The sequence below is a fragment of the Sphaerodactylus townsendi genome, linkage group LG02 (assembly GCF_021028975.2).
Source record: "Sphaerodactylus townsendi isolate TG3544 linkage group LG02, MPM_Stown_v2.3, whole genome shotgun sequence".
In the NCBI taxonomy this organism is placed as follows: domain Eukaryota; kingdom Metazoa; phylum Chordata; class Lepidosauria; order Squamata; family Sphaerodactylidae; genus Sphaerodactylus; species Sphaerodactylus townsendi.
The window spans coordinates 30,434,046-30,453,588 of NC_059426.1; the positions used below are offsets into that span (position 1 = coordinate 30,434,046).

At 42.5% G+C, this 19,543-nt stretch overlaps 1 protein-coding gene across 7 annotated transcripts in view; it reads right to left on the reverse strand.

Moving 5' to 3' along the window:
* MYO3B (myosin IIIB) overlaps positions 1 to 19,543 on the reverse strand; it is a 349,141-nt gene that overhangs the window by 206,823 nt on the left and 122,775 nt on the right. For all 7 annotated transcript variants that reach the window (XM_048486352.1, XM_048486350.1, XM_048486349.1 and 4 more), the window contains 2 exons: positions 16,855 to 17,010; positions 1,269 to 1,365 (listed from right to left, as the gene is read on the reverse strand). In XM_048486352.1, the coding sequence (XP_048342309.1) occupies positions 1,269 to 1,365; positions 16,855 to 17,010 (253 nt within the window). The remainder of the gene's footprint in view (positions 1 to 1,268; positions 1,366 to 16,854; positions 17,011 to 19,543) is intronic.

Genomic DNA, 19,543 nt, shown 5'->3' on the forward strand with positions numbered 1-19,543 from the left:
TCAGGTGGGACGCCATCTTGGGATATTTTAACTGCTGTTTTTATTATAATTATGGACGTTTATGATGTTTTCATGTGATTCTGTGTTGTACACCACCCAGAGCCCCCCAGGGATGGGGCGGTATATCAAATTAAATAAATAAATTAATAATAATAATAATAATAATAATAATATTGACTGCAGCAGGAGGTGGTGACAATCACAAAATAGCTGCCATGGCAGGCAAAGCCAAACACAAAATGTTAATTCCAAAAGCAACTCTTCAGCATTTCAGGCAGAAGAGATACTTGACAGGATGCCTTTTTAAATGAGAATGTTGTTGGTTTTTTCCACACAGCATACCTTCAGTTATGCAGGGCAGATTTTGGTGTTCTTGAAGCAACTGATTATCTGCACTGCCAATCAGATCACCAATGACTGATTAGAAGACTTACAAGGCAAAAGCTCCTTTTTTCCATTTCCCCTCTCTCCCCCCTCCCAGATGGAGGATATACTACTGAGCAGTAGCGTGTGAGAACAAGATTTTGGGGTACAGGTGGACAGTAAGTTAAATATGAGCAGTTAGTGTGATGAAGTGACAAAAAAAGGCTAATGCGATCTTGGGGTGTATCAATAGGGGCATAACATCCGGACTGCAAGAGATTGGAGAGGTGCAGTTTGAAAACTTGCCCCGGGCATCATTTTCTGTAGATATGCTCTGCTGGCTCCTTAAAAAGCCACGAGAACTGCGACATAGAACAAAGGGCCATAGAGAAAGGAGGAGTCAGAGAGCATCTCCAAGGTTAAGAACAAAGAGAGGCATGTAACAATTACACACACTTAGAACAATGTAGCGCCCCCCAATGTCCCATTACCCTAATAGTATTCACCTTAAATATGTGAAAAGTCATTAGAGCTAGAATTAACCTAGTTTAGGTAAGCGGGAAACAAATGTGCTTGGGTAATCAGTCGCAATTGCTTTTAAATTCCCCCCTCACACATACAGACAAATAGAAAAGCAGCTTTTGATATACACATGTGACCATCCATCATTTGGTTCTCCTGTGTAACAAAGCAATCTAGTCTCTCAGAATATAAATGAGCAAATGATTGGAGATCATAATCATGGGGTCAGGGGTTTTCTTTTTCTTCTGCTGCTTCTTTTTTTTTGTGTGGGGTCATTGCAGGACTATTAACAATTAGCTTGGCAACAGGGTCATACACTACAGCAAGGACAGGCAATAAAATCATTTTTAGTGCTGTGAGTTCATTACTTCAGCATACCTTACCTCATCCAGAACTTCAAGGTTTACCAAATCATCATCTGAGGAATATTTGTCAGGAGCATCAATACGATAAGGCCTTCGAGTGTGTATTCTCTCGTGTCTGTAAAAAGGTCAGAGAACCTGTGTGAACTTGTGATTCTCTTATATTAAGTCAGATTCCCAGGACTAGCAAAGGCAATACAGTGTAGTCTATTCAGATTGTCAGTGGCTTTCCAGGGTCCCAGGCAGAGATCTTTCACATCACCTACCACCACCTGACTCTTTGAGCTGGAGATTGAACAGGACCTTCCATAGAGGGTATATGGCCAAAGGCAGCAATGGATCAATTTGTGACAGTGTAGTGGTTAGAGTGTCAAACTAGGATCTGGGAGACCCAGGTTTGGTTTGGTTTGCTTTGGTTTATTAGATTTGTATACCGCCCTACCCCCGAAGGGCTCAGGGCGGTAAACAACAGCTACAGAATTACAACAACAGTAATCATAACATTCAATAGTAACCAACAAAGCATAACATCAATAAACAACAACAACAATCCTAATAGTCAATAACGACTAGGAGGAGCATAACATTAATAAACAGGAAGTGAATAACATGGCATAACATGGCATGAATAAATAAATAACATAGTATTTTAACCCAACATTCTAGCTATAATAGATACAGCTTTCCGACATTGGATTTATAATAGTACAGCATCAACATAATACATCACTACATCCCATAACATCGCATAATAACCAACAATAATCATAAAATAACATCACAAATTGTAAACAACAGTACTCATATAATTTATTTATTTATTTATTTATTTTATTAAACTTATAGGCCGCCTATCCCCGAAGGGCTCAAGGCGGCTTCCAACATGGCCTGAGAACAATAAGAAGGAGACTTGAATCCCCACTCTGCCATGCAAGCTTGCTGGATGACTTGGGCCAACTTTTCTCAGCCTAACCCAACCTCTCAGGGGGTTGTTGTGAGAATGAAACAGACGTACAGAGAATGATATTGTAAGCCAGTTTGGGTCCCCATTGTGAAAAAAAATAGAGTGTAATCATGTGAATAAATAAGGACAGATCTACAGCACACTATGGATTCTCACTGGCTTAAGAGTAATTTCTTCCTCAGAAAACATGGAAATTAAAATTCTTCGAAGGGGACTACTTATCTCCAACAAAAAAAAACTTGAGCATCTTAACCAAACTACAGTTCATAGGATTCTTGAAGAAGGTACAGAACATATAGATTAACCTTAGTCAGTTTGTAGTGTAGATAAAGAGTTGGTTTTTATGCCCCACTTTACCTTTAAGGAGTCTCAAAGTGGCTTACAATTGCCTTCCCTCCCTTCCCCACAACAGATACCTTGTGATGTAGGTGGGGCTGTAATTATAGGAGGGGGGCAGGTCAGATTATCATTTTGGCCCATCAGGAGGGTAGAGCTGTTGCCCTGTTCCCATCTCCCCATGGTACAGGGAGAGGGGTGGAAGGCAATCTTCCCACCTCTCCATGGTATGGGAGACTAGCTTGGGTACCCTAAACAAGCGCTCCCCAAATCCTTGGAGCTGCCCTGAGCCTAAGGCTGAAATCCAGTATACACTTACTAAGGAAGCAAGTCCCATTTAAGTGCATGGAATATGTAGGCATTCTACCTATGACTAAGAGGACATACTAAAATTCTGGAGAATATCATTTTATTGGAATGCATAAACAATGATATTATTGTATGCTCCATTTAAAAAATCCCTTGCCACTAATAATCTGAAGGAGGCCTGCATTAAATTTTTATCTATAATTTGATAGCTTGATATTTCTGATTTAACAGCAGAGTAGGTTGGAGGTTTTTTTAAACATACACAAACATCCCAACTGCAGTCTGAAATGGTACACTACGGTCCCTAATCCTAGCAACTGTGCCTTTCTGCACAATGTGTTAAAAGGTTTATTTCCAAACATGCGCATGACACGCACAGAATACACCAATCAAAATGTTTCACCCAAACACCATTCACGTCACCGACTCCAGCTTGTTGCATGTTAACTCCACACCAACATAAAAAAACCCTCCCAAACCAATAACAAAGATTGTCTTCACCCTGTTACCTTGCAGTTTGCCAAACCATCTTGCCCGTTGATTGTGGAACTGTTCCAGGATCACATTTCTGATCCATGACATGCTACATTCCGTCAGCGTTCGGCCAGCTACTCTTGGCAGAGATTAAACCTTCTGCATCTAAGCCACACACTTGGAAGCAAAGACATGCTGTCCCATAACCCCTGTATAATCTGATTACATGGGAGGAATCTTTGAACATGCTGCTGTATCTTTCATTTTTAAATGGGGTGCACCGATTGTGAGCCGAAACATTTTCAGCCAAACAGGAGTACATCCTTACTGTGAGCCTGAAGATTTTTTTTAAAAAAAAATCCTGAAACAGATAGAATCAAAGGGTAAAAGGAGTACACCCACTGAGAAACAACAGCACCCCCGCTGTGTAACATTCAGCACTGATACTCAGTGACACCCTGACAGATTTCTTTCTATGCAGGACATGCTGTGTGCAAAGGAAAGTAGCAATCTCAGCCAAACCAAATGGAACAATGGTAGGATTTGTCAGGGCAGCAAGAGCTGTCCCATTGTCTACATACAATGAGCCATCTTTCCCCCAAACGGAAAAATTTATTTTTTCTTTTATGTCTGTATTGATAGCTGCCCTTTTCTTCTCTTCCAATCCCTTATGTAAAACAAAAGTTGACATGCTGAAGACAGATGACAGAATTGAAATTGCACAAAGAAACTGTGCCAAATTGATGAGAGATTATAACAAAATCTAAGAATCATACTAATCCAAAAGGGTTAGGTTATCATTCTGCTGATGTTAACTAACGGGGCCATCTGAAGGGACACTAGCCAGAGTAAAAACATTTTATTTAAACCATGGCATTATAATGGTTTGATGGTGGCACTGTACTGCTGCATGAGTGATGATAGTGTGCAAATGGAAGTCAAGAAGCCCAGTCATAGAATCATAGAGTTGGAAGAGACCATAAGGGCCATCAAGGGCCCTGCCATGAAGGAACACACAATCAAAGCACTCCCAAAATACGTTCATTCAGCCTCTGTTTAAAAATCTCCAAAGGAGACTCCACCACTCTTCGAGGCAGTGAATTCCACTGTCAACAGCCCTGACAGAAAGTTCTTTCTAATGTTTAGGTGGAATTTCTTTTCTTGCACCTTGAATCCATTACTCCGTGTCCTAGTCTCTGAGGCAGCAGAAAACAAGCTTGCTCCCTCTTCAACATGGCATCCCTTCAAATATTTAAACATAGCTATCATGTCCCCCCTTAACCTTCTCTTCTCCAGACTAAACATTCCCAGCTCCCTAAGCCTCTCTTTGTAGAGCATGGATTTTACCATTTTGGTAAAGTGCACTTTTGAAAACTGCAATCAGGCATTGGTCCAACAGCCCTCTGCAGTAGGGACAGCCTGCAGGTGATACATAGAAGCTGAGACCCATTAAGGCTGTTAGACAGGCTGTTCAGCAGGTAAGTAAAATCTTTGTTCTAGAACAGCGGTTCGCAACCTGTGGGTCGCGACCCCTTTGGGGGTCGAACGACCCTTTCACAGGGGTCGCCTAAGACTCTCTGCATCAGTGTTCTCCATCTGTAAAATGGATAAATGTTAGGGTTGGGGGTCACCACAACATGAGGAACTGTATTAAAGGGTCGTGGCATTAGGAAGGTTGAGAACCACTGTTCTAGAGCATCAGAGTAGAAAATGAAGGCCAGGATGCGACACAACCATCTGCGATGAATAAGGGGTGGGCCACTTTGGAAGGCATTTGGCCTCCCATTTATTCCGTACATCCCTATCCCAAAGCTAGCAACTTGGATTCTGAGGGTGGGTTCCTGGCTCAGTTGCAGATTATTTGCTTTGAGTGCCTAACTTTCCAAGTTTCATCTCTGGTGAACAGATCAGGTAACAGGTAATGTGAAGAAAACTCTGTCTGGGTTCCTAGAAAGCCCATATCAGATTATTCTTTGATAGATTGATAGTCTGACTCAGTAGGAAGCAGTTTTATGTCTGTCATTCAGGGAAAACGTCAGCTACTCAAGAGTTAAAGCCCTCACATCCATCCAAGGTATCCGCTAGGAGAAATTCTCTGCAACGTCATACATGCTTTTTGATGGATTTCCCCTCCTTGGGGTTACCTCATAAGTTGGACAATTGTAAAACTAGGTTAGGAATGAATTAAAGCACCACTATTTCTGGTGTGCACCAGGTTTGTTTTAGAATGCATACACAGCCAGGCGGGGCTTTTACCCAGTAAGACTTCTGATTGACCATTGGAGATGTGATTGACTCTGAAGTTTTTTTAAAATGCTACTTTGGGGGCAGTTGCCATCACAGCACAATGGATCTTCACTGACTGACTGAAGCTGTGGCAGACATTTTGTGGGCAGACATTTTGTGGCTATGCTTACTATGTTGTGTCAGAAATCCACAGGTATCAACAGCCTTAAAAAAGTTAGGATTCTCTGCATTAATTAAACGTGGATTGATTGATTGATTGATTGATTTATAATGAATTTTGTATACTGCCCCTCCCCCGAAGGGCTCTGGGCGGTGAACAACACAATAAAACAAACAATTACATTAAAACCCCATTAAAACAGCAGACTAAACAAGATTACATTGGCGCCCAGCATAGAACTTCATAATCTCACCCTGGGAAGAAACAAAAAAAGGGAGTGGAGGGCCCCATAAATATTAAAGGGCCCAGAGTGTAAAGGGGGGAAGGGGCGCACATCGGCGCCTTTAAACCCGGGTGGAACAATTAGGAACGCTGTACAGGCCCTCTGGCGGAACTTCCTTAAGCAAGATCCCTACAGGGACTCTTCGGATAGCTGGTGGTAAAGTGTTCCACCAGGCAGGGGCCAGGGCTGTAAAATCCCTGGCTCGGGTAGAGGCCAGCCGCATCATCGAGGGGCTAGGGATTGCCAGCAAAATTTGATGGTGGGATCCTGTACCACAGAGAGATGAATCCTGTTCCACAAGACAGGTCTTCAAAATCTCACCAAAGGATAGTGGACAGCAACCCAGACACAGAAACTACTACTTGATTAACCTGTTTCCATGACATTTTTGTCCAGTAATGACACATAGGTGGGAAAGGGGGACAAAGTATTACAAATTACATACATCTCAGCAATGTATCTATCCCAGTGCTATCAGTCGATGTCGCCAGCCAGTTCCTTATCCAGTCCATGCAGATATTGTACTGTTTATTCTGCTTTCACAAATCATAACAAAATGGGTATACTTTCTAATTAGATTTCTAAGAGGGGTAACAGCACAGTGGAAAGCTATCAATTCATTAACAGAAGGAAGGGGAAAGCCCTTACAAATGTTAAAACACTACTTTGATATTTCCCTGTTTCTGGCCAGTCAAAATAAAGTCTTATATTGTTTTTGGATAAAGGTCAGGCACGGATGAAAGTCCTCATGGAGAGAATAAGCAATTCTGTAGGAGAGGGGTACAAAAGCAGAATGTCTTTCTATATGCCTTTGCCGACTTAATTTGGTATATTTTCACACATTTATGAACATCGCATTAGTGTTTGGGGACACAGTGTATTCATAGCACAGTCCCTTTATATGAAGACATTTCTAATTGCTGAGTGCGTTTGCAAATGAACCAGCTATCAGAATGCAAAACACCCACTGTTTTTCTCCCTTGGACAACAGGAAAAGTAAATGTTACATTACAGAAAATTTCCTTTTTGACCTAAAAATCTCGAGCTGCCAGTGAAATTCCTCAAGCGAATTCACTAAAATGAAAGACCTCTCTGCATGTTTCTGTGGTTAACTTCTTTTGTGACATGCACAATCACAAAGGCAATATCAGGAGCACAACATTACATTGCCCCCAAGACCCTTGGCGGGCCTCATCAGTTTTCCACTCAGTGAGCTGCTGAAATGCTGACAGTGCCAAATGCTTACAAAAGGATGAGATTCAGTCATGTTCAGAGGAATGTCATCCAATATTCGAGAGGGGTTTGCACCATCTCTCTGTGGTGAACACCGTACCGTTGGAAGGAGACTTGTCTGCAGAAGTGGACACGTGAGAAACAGGGACCTCGGGTGAGGCTGACAAGTGACAAACCATAAGGGGAGTCTTTGTGCTCAAAGCAGGTCATTAAGGGATCCAGGGGAGGACATCTGTCTAAGGGCTACTGCACACTCACTGCTTTCAGCATGGCTGTTTGCTTTGAACAGGGGTTTCCCTGCAGTTTTCCATTCAAAAGAGAAGTCCCCTGCTCTGAGGTGTCTGATTCACCATTTTGCTCACCTGCCGCTTCCGTTTTGTTCCCGGACAACCTTACTCTGGGGAGGCTGCCGGCTGCCTTTTGTTTGTTGGTTTGTTTGTTTTGTGCTGCCAGCTGTGGTCTGTTGCTGGAGCCACAGACCATGGCCCGCTATGCATGGAACGCTTGACTTGGGGCTCTTTGCTGCACAGTGGAGTTGTTGTGGGGTCTCCTTGCATTCCCCCGTTTATACTCAAAGAGACACTCCACTGCCTACTGTGCAGTTTGCTTGCTGAACTCTTCAGGCTTCTGCTCTTCCTGGTTCTCTTAACTATGCCCATCAATTCACTGTTTAAGGCACACAGCTGCAAGATGGCTGGCTTTGCTAAAGCCCTTTAAATTGCTGTTATATCAATGCTGCTGTTATTGAATTTATATCAATATTGTAGCAGCTTTCCAAAAAAACCCCAACCCCCCCCCCCCAAATGAAAGAGGCAAAGCAATTCCCTGGACCTCACTCTGCTGAAGAAGGGGATGATGTCCTAGAACTCCCCTCTCCTCCCCCCCCCACACACACACACCCTGCTGCTGCTACCATGGGAGGAGAGAGAGGATTGTTATTTTGATATTCCTTGATATTTTGATATTCCTGTATTATATATATATATATCATTATTTCAATAGATATAATATGGTACAAATGCTTGAAGTGGAAATAAAGTTTTTAAAAGCCCTCCTGATCATTAGTGTGAGCAGAAGTAGAGGGCGAGAAGTGGGGTGGAACTCAAAAGACACCCTGCTTGTACTATCCACATAAACTTCAACTTGTCCCCCAAATGTAAATGAGCACAGTACAACCCCCACATCTGCTCCCTGCCACTCCTGCAGTGCATGGAGGGAATTCACACCATCCCAGGGCAAAGGGCGGGACTGAGTGCTCAGGAAAATTGGGGGTGTGACAGACCAAGCACTCTCTGTTATTATCATAGCAAGATATCAAGATATCAATATAAGAATTCATAGGTCAGTATGTTTTGGTTAAGCTTATGTGGTAGAGCTTCTTTTCTTTGACCTCCACTTGCTAGCTACCAAAAGATGTCGGCAGGATGAGTAGGAAGCAGGAGGGAGATAGCAACATAGAAGGGGAAGTGAGAGTGAAGGTGTGGATAGCTGGTCGAGAGGGTGGGAAGGATGAAGCCAGGTAGGCTGGCCATGGGCAGAGGGAAGATGTCCAGGACAAAGCTGTGCTTACTGGCAAATCTGACCGCTCTGGCAGTGAAACAAATTAAAGTCATGCTAGAAATAGCATTGCTTGCCATGGAGATAATGGAAAGTGAAAGCAGGGCTCGAGGAAATACGTCCATACAAGAAATCTTGCCACGACAGACATTAGTCCCTGCAGCGTGACAGACAACTTGTGCATAATCCAGTCCATGTCAATTTCATGGGTCTATTGCTCCAGTGATTTAAAAAAAAACCCAACACAGCCCAGCAGATTCTACCCAGAAGAGCTAGTGTGTGCATGAGGTGAGTCAGGGAGGAACTGGAAACCCCAAATCAAGAGTAATGCTTCCTGATTCACTTCATCTTTTTCCTATGAAAGGAAGGAAAAGACTCAGAGCTTCTCTGATCAGAAAGGACAGTGGCATCTGAAGAGGGCAAAATGAGCGCACAATCGAGGATTATTGTATGGGGAGACATCTTTTTTCAATTTAGGTGCCTAAATACCTACGGACAGTCCACCATGACTTAAATAGTGTAGTGTCCACACACTTTTAGAACAAAATGTAAATGTTCCTGTTTAAACTAGAAAAATTGCTTGCTTAAACATACAGCTTGGTGTATCCGTTTTCAGGAAAATATGATATTCTCTCACTAGTGAAAGGAGGAGAAGGAACCATTTTGACCCTTCCTGACTCCCATCCTTCTCAGACTGGTAAAATGAGTACTCAATATCATAGAATCATGAAATTGGAAGAGACCACAAGAGCCCTCAAGTCCAACCCCCTGCCAGGCAGGAACACACAATCAAACCAACCTTGACAGATGACTTTCCAACCTCTATTTAAAAACCTCCAAAGGAGCCTCCACCACACACTGACACAATGTACTGAATAACTGTACTGAATAACTGTTGAATAACTCTTACTGTCAGGAAGTTCTTCCTACTGTTCAAGTAGACTCTCTTTTCCTGTGCTCTGAATCCATTATGTCTTGTGCTAGTCTCTGGAGCAGCAGAAAACAAGCTTGCTCCATCTGCAACATAACATCCCTTCAAATATTTAAACATGGCTTTCATGTCACCCCTTTAACCTTCTCTGCTCCAGACTAAATATAACTAAGCTCCCTAAACTGCTCCTCATAGGACATGGAATCCAGATCTTGTACCATTTTGGTTGCCCTCCTCTGGACTAGTTCCAGCTTGCTGGTGGTAAGGTGCTGGTGGTAAGGTGCCCTGCTTTCATCCTCCCCCTGCTGTATAGGGTCCCTAACATCATCGGGACCCATCACTCTTCTTGGGAGGGTTGCATATGGGTTCGTGGGATACTGTTTTAGAATGAAAATTTTAAACTTTTATATATTTATGTTTATATATGCTTTTATATTGTTCACCGCCCTGAGCCCTTTGGGGATAGGGCGGTATACGAAATCAAATAATAAATAAATAAATAATAAATAAATAATAAAAATAAGGTGTAGAAGACTAGGGAAGGCAATGGCAAACCACCCCATAAATGTAGTCTTCCTAGTAAACATTGTAACGTAATTGCAACCTGTACATCCGTAACAACATGGTGCTTGCACAGGAGACTACCGTTACGTTTTCAAAGGCTATGGAGGGTACATGATGAAGCCTGCATTGAGGAGGTGAATCTGGTGAGATCCAGCAGAAAATCTGGCAGAATATAGCCCTTGTACACCAAAGCTGTGTACACACTGTTTTCATGCTCAAAACCAAGTTTTCCATTTTCCCAGTGATGGATAATCCGCAATGCCACACGTTCAAATGAATTGTTTTGCCCTACAGCTGTTAGCTCCAAACTTCTCATTTTCCCCACACTGTTCTCCCCCTCGAAAAAAGTGAACAAAGAACACATTCTGTTTGGAAGAGGCATGGAAGTCATCTGATCCAAATCCTTTCTTTCATTATCCTTGAAAGAGATGGGACCGCTAGGTTGAACAAGGAAAATCTTCAGCCCAAGAGAGAACAGAGCAGACACAATGACCTTAATTACAGTCAGAGAACCACCCTTCCAATGCAGTTTGAATGTTGTTTAATCCACTGAGGGGCTTGCTAGAGAACATGCGTACATTTGGAAGGTGTAACATTTTGCAGGGACAACAGTAGGCACAGCCATAATTGCAACATCATGCATGCCATGACTATAATAAGAACTCTGTATAATTATTTGCATTTGCAATGTAATCAAACTTTTCAGTGGTGGCTTTCTTACCCAAAAGGCAAAGCTTTCAAGTTGGTAATCTTTCCATTGGTATTAACCCAGTCAAGGTTGGGAAGAACTGCATTTGAACGCATTTAATTTTGTATGCCCATCATTTTACAATCCAAGAGCTATTATTGGTCTTTGTTATCTGTGAATATACAGAGGAAATTACAAGCTGGGTACCAGCTAGTTTCTTGCTGATAATTGCTTTCAAGATGGAAATGGAATTGGCAGAATAGCTGGCCAGAGTTGTAAAACCTCTCTCCTTCCTAATGCCAGACTAGTGGATTAAAACATCATCTAACAAGAGACAGTTTTGAGCGCCAGCGTGGTCCCCTGGTTTAGGTTCTTCAAGCTCAGGTTTCAAGCCTGGTTTAGCCAAGGAATTACTGGATAACTTTCAGCAATTCACTGTTTCTCACCCTACATCATGGAAGGGACTGGGTGATGTTAGAAACAGACTTTGGCCTCCTTAGGTGGTCTATAACTTCTAGGACATCTCTTGCCTTGAAAATCCTACACGGTGGCCATAAATCAACTGAAACCTGTTGGTACTTTACATACATCCAGTTTCTAGGAGGAAATCCAGAATACGGTTCCATATCAAATCCATACTCTTGAAATCTTAGCTAGTGATCATGAGATCTGTATAGGTACTGCAGTCCTATGCTCAGGAGTTAACAATGTGAATACACAGTAAAGCAAGTGGCTCAGAGAGCAGAGTTTTCAGCTGAAATCATATAAATGGCAAAACTTATGGTTTCTACCTAGTACTGGTAGAGCACAAGTAAGAACTGAGCAGAATCAATACTTTAACTGTAGCAACTGTACCAAACATCCAGTGAAGGTCCAATGCTATTTATTCTAGTATGAGCAGGTGGATTCTAATCTGGAGAACCGGGTTTGATTCCCCACTCCTCCACCTGAGTGGCAGAGGCTTATCTGGTGAACCAGATGTGTTTCCACGCTCCTAGGCCCCTTCCGCACACGCAAAATAATGCATTTTCAAACCACTTTCACAACTGTTTGCAAGTGGATTTTGCCATTCCGCACAGCTTCAAAGAGCACTGAAAGCAGTTTGAAAGTGCATTATTCTGCATGTGCGGAATGAGCCCTACATTCTTGCTGGGTGACCTTGAGCTAGTCACAGTTCTCTCAGAATTCTCTCAGCCTCACTTACCTCACAGGGTGTCTGTTGTGGGGAGAGGAAGGGAAAGGAGCTTGTAAGCCACCTTGAGTCTCTTTACAGGAGAGAAAGGTAGGGTAGTAGTAGTAGTAGTACTAGCAGCAGCAGCAGCAGCAGCAGCAGCATTTCTTCTTCTATGATCACAGTGAAGATGTCAGCTTTGAGTATATTTTTCAAGCACCATAGTGTCAATATATATGTATGATGCAGAACTCTCCCACAGGATTACATGGCCCCTCATCACATGCTCTTTTGGTTAATAGCCCAACGGGCTGAGGAAATTTTGCCACTGTAAGTCCCTACATGACTGATTGTTGGTCGGTCTATAGGTGTGGAAAATCAAAACTGCAATATAGTAAGTTGTCAGGCAATGAATCAAATAAGTATCACATAAAAATCTCTGTTTGGACTTTTGCGAATGCCTGCTTGAGTGTGCATGGAATCGGTTTTTGTAAAGTGGAAGCCCATTTAAGAAAACGCAATCAAAGGAAGAAGGGTACCAAACCCAATCCAAAAATCAGGTTAGAAACCAAAAAGGTTGAGCTATCATAAAATAACAAAATAGTCATTTCTTTAAAATCCAAAGCCTCATCATGGAATTAAAGCCATAAATTTTATAAACACAATTTTGAAACACACACAAACTGCTGTAACTATACTTTTTCAGCCCTACATCCTTTCTCAGTGGTCTCAGAAAAATGTATATACGTGTTCAGAGATAAATATACAGTTATTTTTAAGTTAGAACAGGTTACATGTAAAACTTTATGTTATTATAATGATAAGGCAGGGGTGTCCATTTTGGCCATGCTGGCAGGGACTGATGGGAACTGTAGTCCATGAACATCTGGGGAGCAAGAGTTGGACACCCCCCTGATAAGGCCACCAAAACAATTTTTTTCACATCAGGCCTGACCTTGTCAAAGAGTCCCCATCCATTCGTTATATAAGTGCCACAACTGTATAGCTCATGACTGCAGTTCTGTTCATGATGCATGCCAACAGTAAAGTGAAAAACACAGCTGGCAACTTGCCAGGAGAGTTTAGGGCGGTGGGGGCAATTGCATTGGTACTACAGTGATGCACGACATCACTTCCTCTAAAAAACTAACTGAAGTCATCATCACACCAGGATACCGCTCTAGAATTCCTGGAGCACAAATCCTAGAGCATTGCCCTGTCATAACAGTGTCACACTGCTGTTTGTTTTGCTGGAAATGATGTTGTGTGTCAGCACACTGCTCACAAGCCCTTACTGCTTCTTCCTTGCCAGCCTGTTAGGTGGCTGTGAGAAAGAAGGGGAGGCTAGGAGGCTTCCAGCTATAAAACTGCCCCGCCCCAACCTTAACCAGGTTCACAGACCTGGCTCCTCCTGCTGCTGCTATCAAGTGAAATTGATATCACCTGTGATGTTACATGCTAGTAGCTCAATGGTTCCTTGATGCTACCTAAGTGGGTTACAGTAGATTCCAGATCTGTTAAGGACCACGATGTAATACTTCAAGCTGTGATTCCTCTCAGGTAAAAGTAGGTAGTCATTCATCTCAGATGGCATTAGCAAAGCCTGCTTTTGTTTCTCCCCAAAGCAGCTGACAACATTCTGCTCTGCTCCATTTTATCCTCACAACTGTTGGAAGTGACACAATGTCTAGTGTGCAAAAGAACTGGGAAGAGGCAGCAGGATTGGGCAGTTGATCAGCCAGATCGGGATTGCCAAACAGGGCTTATCCGGCCCACGAGTCAGCTGAGACAAACGCTCCCTCCCTCACTCCCAGTCTGGTCTGGTGAGCCTGCTGCAGACTTAGTCAGTCTTGGCACCCACTCCCGATCTGGATTGATCTATCCTGGCAAGCTACCCCATCCCATGCCAATCTGGGCTGGCAATTCCACTGAGGGATCACCAGCTGAGGCAGCCCTCCCCCCCCCCTGCGCCAACCATCTCCCCCAGTACTGATCTGGGCTAGTATGGCTGCTGGGGGTTCACCAGTCAAGGTAGCCCTGCCCCAGCCCAACCAAGTCACATTTATACCATATCTTCAGCTCAGCAAATGAGTTTTGACACCCCTGAGCTAGATAGTGCTGTAAGATTAGAGACCCTTCTGTTCTTTCGTGCCACCTCTTGTCTGTCCTTAGACTGATACTCCCAGGTCTAATTTCCTCCTTCTTGGAAGTTGTGGCCTCCCTCCTTGTCTAGCTAGCAAGGTAGATGCAGACTATCCCTGTCTGTCAACTTTCCCACCCGAAATGTAGTTCTCTGATAAACTTTTACCTTTATCATGTAATTAATATGGATGCTGTTTCTCTTCACGCCTAGCATCCTGCTAACAACAACCCTGTGAAGTAGGTTAATCTGAGTGTGCGTACCTGGCCCAAGGCCCATGGCAAAAGTATTTAAACATGGGTTTCTCAGAGCCTATCCAACACTTTCAGCATTATATCACACTAGCAGCACAATCTAGAGCTAAGGCTGACGGGGTCGGCGCTGCTTGAGTGCTGCTCTGCCCACTCCACAAGGCTTTCCTGTGGTGTGGGAAGCCCCCCAAAGTTTTTTTTAAAAAACCCTCTAACTCCCCCACAGGGGAGCATAGAGAATATCTCTGTCGGCAGCTCCACCAACATACGGGATGGATGCAAGAGAGGTTTGGAGGCAAACTAAGCTTGCCCCTGCACCTGAAACACCTTTGGAATGTCCCTGGAACACTGGCATAGTGACATGCAAGTGCCACCGTGAGGCCAGGTTTGGGGGCCAGGAGTTGTGGGGTGCCACAGTGGCTGGGTGCTGGTGGATTTGCCCCTCCACTGGCATAAATGTCCAGAGAGGGCATTTATGCTGGCAGAAGCCCATGCCGCATCCAGAGAGCGATTCACCCCTGCTGCCAATCTCTTTCACAACTATTTCTCTATTTTACATTAATGTATCTCATACCTATTAAAATTTGTATCACTCGCGTGTCCAATGTCAGAAGAGCACTTGTGGAAAAAAGATGAGTCCACTGCTTTTTTTAAAGCATAGGCTCAGAGGCTTTTAATTTCTGTTCTGAAAGGAGAGTTCATAGCCCCATATTTTTCCACCCAGTTCTATTATTGTGCTATAACCTTGCCATTGGAGATTTACATCAAGTTTTCACTCTGTGACAGATTTTTGTTAATACGTGGAAAGAACTGCTGTCAACCAGGAAGAGATTCTCTTGCCCTCTGCCTGTGTAGGGAAGGAAAGAAACACATAAAAAAGCCAGACTTCTGCAGCAAATGTGACCCATTCAGACTCTTGCTTTAGAGGAGTTTGCAAATAATCCCCATTGCAGTGAAATCTGGAAAGTCAGCCTCACCTTGAAACAGCTTCTATTACCTTGTGGGGTTTATTCCCCCCCACCCCCCCCAAGTTTCACTTTAAGCCTTTTGGTTTTCAAATAGCACATTCACTCTGCCTGGGTGTGCACATAAATTTTTATGACTTATGAATTGTGACATTTAATTTTCTTCATCAACATTAGCAGGTATTTATTTACAATAATGGTTTACAGCTTATCTAGCACGAGACAAATTTCATATTGCAAAATGACTGCTGAGCAGAGAAAGTGTGTTCATTTGCATTTAAATTCAGTTTTAGAATAGTGAAATCCTGCCACCCTCTGGACAGCCATGAAACAAAGACACCTCTCCTGCTGCCAGCCCCGAATTGTACTCGAAAAGAAGACTCTCTTGATGTATATAAAGTACCAAGCTTTGTACAAACAATGGTTGGTATTAAACAATAAACAAAGCATTCCGAGTCTGCTTTGCAAGACGTAGCTAAGCAAACACAATAACCTTAGCTTTTTTGGTGCCCATTCTCTTTTCTATCAATCACTTTGTGATTCATGTTTGGACTTTTCTACAAACACCGTTGCAAAATATGAGCATGTTCCCTGTTAGAATTCGGCGGTCTGATTAATGAACATGAGGTGGATGTTAGAAGTAAATTTTTAAAAGGACAGTTTTAGAAACAAAAGCTGGATATGACAGTGTGAAATGTATATGACAAGATACATTTACAAGACATGAATGGGAAGTTCCCCTCTTGAAACACTCTGTCTATATGGGATGTAGTAATTACATGAGGGCTCTGACCCAGCTTCAGTTATGTGTAACATTTGATGGGCACTTAGCACACAAACACAACATCTGCTGGCAAATAGCAAGGATATACATTGCCACGGGCATCAAGGTGCACACAGCAAATGCAACATCCAATCCTAAGCAGAGTTAATATGCTTCTAGCCCAGAGGCGTAGCAAGGAGGAAAAGCGCCCAGTGCAATGGTGCATTCTCCCCCCAGTCCTGACCTGGAACATCCCTGGAACCCTTGCCACGCCTCCACGTACCAGGTGCGTCATGCACCCCTCACCCCCCTGGAGCTACATCTCTGTTCTTGGCCCACTGATATCCAAGTATTTTGAAGGGCATGATTCTGCTTAGAACTGCACTGTCAATGCATTTGGAGTGGATGATGCGGATGGGGAAGCCATTAGCAGTGTTGCATAAGCATTTCCTTACATGTGGCATTCTTTGGCTGGATTGGGACAATACTTGTCAGTGTTAAATGTCTTAAACTTTTTAAGTATTTTATTTGTGAGGCCGTCTAGGCTGAAAAACATGGTAAGGAATTTTACCTCGTCTTGGCAACAGCACCCAGTTGTTGTTGTGCTTGGATAAGATCAGCCAGCTGTTTCTGAAGTGCCATGTCCTTACCGTGGGCTTGTCTGATGAAGGGATGCTCTAAAAGGTGGGTGACACATGGACGCTTTTCAAAGTCCTTAATAAGACACCTGCAAAATACATCAAGCAAATTACTTATACAGCATAATCTCATCCAGTGTTTTAAATATCAAGTTGTTTGTTTCAAAAATTTTGTTTTCTTCTATGGATTGTGCAATGGTCCAACTATCCAGCTCTCATATACCACATTACATTGTAAGAAGAATTGTTTACTCTCTACAAAATCACCCTCCCACCCCTTAGCCATGGTGGGGGCTTGTCTCAGTTCCTGGGAAGGAACATGTGACTGTAAGCCATGCCCAGCAGAGTATTCAGGACAGGAGGAGTGGTTTCTGAGCAGCGGTGGGATTCAAAAATTTTAGTAACAGGTTCCGAAGGTGGTGGGATTCAAACAGTGGCGTAGCGCCAATGGGGCTGGGCGAGGCACGACGGGGCATGGCCAGGCATTCCGTGGGTGGGGCATTCCTGGGCAGGGCTGTGGCAAGGACGCAGGGCACGCACGCCCCAGGTGCAGTCCCCCTTCACTTCGCCTCTAGATTCAAATAATGATGGTTTAAAGTATTTTAAAAGCAATATACCATATGGTAGTGTATTATTTCTTTTTTATATAATTATTTGATTGATTTTAAATAATAAAGTAAGGAGAGAAACCAAAAACTGTTTACAGTTGTTAACATATTACAAACATATCTAATTGACTATCTCTCTCAACCTCCCCCCCCCCAACTAAAACATCCTATATTGTCTCCCTCCTTCCCATATTTCCCTCCCTTCCTACTTTCTATTCCACTTGAAAGAAAACTGAGGGAGAGATCCAAAAGCCTTAATTTAAAAGAGTAGTTTCAAGGGGGAAAAAGAAAATGAAAAATCTTTACCTATAATACTTTCCCATCCTTTATACCAATGAACAAAAAAAATAGAATTACTATATATTGCATTATTTCATACAGTTCATACACACATGGGGGGGGGGGTTGCCATGGAGGGCAGGGGATCTCAGGGGGGCGATTTTGCATCCCCCACTTGATGAGATTTGTTGTACCCAGGGACAGAGATTACCCCCTTGTTCCTAGTGGAGTTAATCATTAATAACCGGTTCTCCGAACTGAGAAAACTTTAGTAACTGGTTCTACCGAATAGGTGCGAATAGGCTGCATCCCACCTCTGTTTCTGAGGGCATTTAACTCCTGGAAGCAATCCAAGTGTCCCACTTTTCTTGCTAGACACAGACCCCACAGTGACTAAAATCAGTGACTCATTCATTCATACAAGTATGAAATCTAAACGGCAAAATACATAGTTTAAAAAAGTTTAGAAAGAGAGGTTCTAGCACATTTTCTTTTCTTTTTTTTGTAGTATCAAAGAAGTTCAAAATTTGCAAGTTCTTCACACATGTTCTGAACTGGGTGTCCTGGGTGAGTAATGATCACAGTGAGTACAAGTTAAATATCACAAGTCAGTCAAGGCTGCCCACATTTGGGGAAATGGCTGAGGAAGAGTTAGTTCCTCTCCATGCCATAATTCCAATCTGAATCGGGGCCTCCTATGGCTGCTGTTTCCATATTGTCTATTTTGATACAGTCCTAAGCAGAGTTAAAGCCTTATAAGCCCTTTGACTGCTATGGATTTAGAAGGGTAAAACTCTGTTTAGGATTATGCTGATAGCCTTTCAGAGGGACTTCCTCCATAATCCTATGCATGTTGATTCAGCCCCACTGAATTCAACAGGGTTTCCTGCTATGGAAGTATGAATAGAATTGCAGCCTTCGTTACAACTAACATTAGCAATGAAGCATTGGCTGAATTTACCAATATCAATAGCTGTTAGAAATGTTAAGGAAAACCTAGAAAAATACAGGAGGCGATATGGTGTTAGCAATTGATAGAAATTTTGGATTACATTATACTTGAAATTTTGGATTACATTATAATTGAACAATCTGAAATCGCACAATCACACAAACCTATGGTCTAAAAATAAAATAAAATAATGTGACTTAAAAAAATATGTTCCAAGCACAAAAATTACTGAAAAGCCAAGTAAATCCTTTTTAAAACACCCCTCCCAGAGTTATATCTAGTCAAGTCAAATAAGTCTTTATTGGCATAAGGACATCTATCTGCATTAGCTTTTCAAACTTGGTTTGGTTTAGCAAAGTTGTGTGATCTATCATTGGAGAATTAATAGAACAGAAGCTCCAACATACTAGAAAAATTATTACAAAATGTATGATTTGATAATTTTCAAGACATCAATACTGGTTCTAGCAGGAGGAGGAGGAGGTGAAGGAGAAGTTTACAATTAACAAATTCAGTTTTATATGTCACACTTTTCAGTGCCCCAAAAATTAATTATTTCATACAAACAATGTTTAAAAACTATTTCAGGACAAATGTTGGGGTACATCATATTGAATTTCAGGACAAATGTTGGGGTACATCATATTGAATCAAGCAATAAAACCAACACTAAGCCTCAATGACAATGCACTACCTTCTATATTTACAACTTCACATAGCATCAGTGTTGCACAGTTCCAGAATAACAAAAAGACAAAATATACTCACTGATCACAAAGGTCA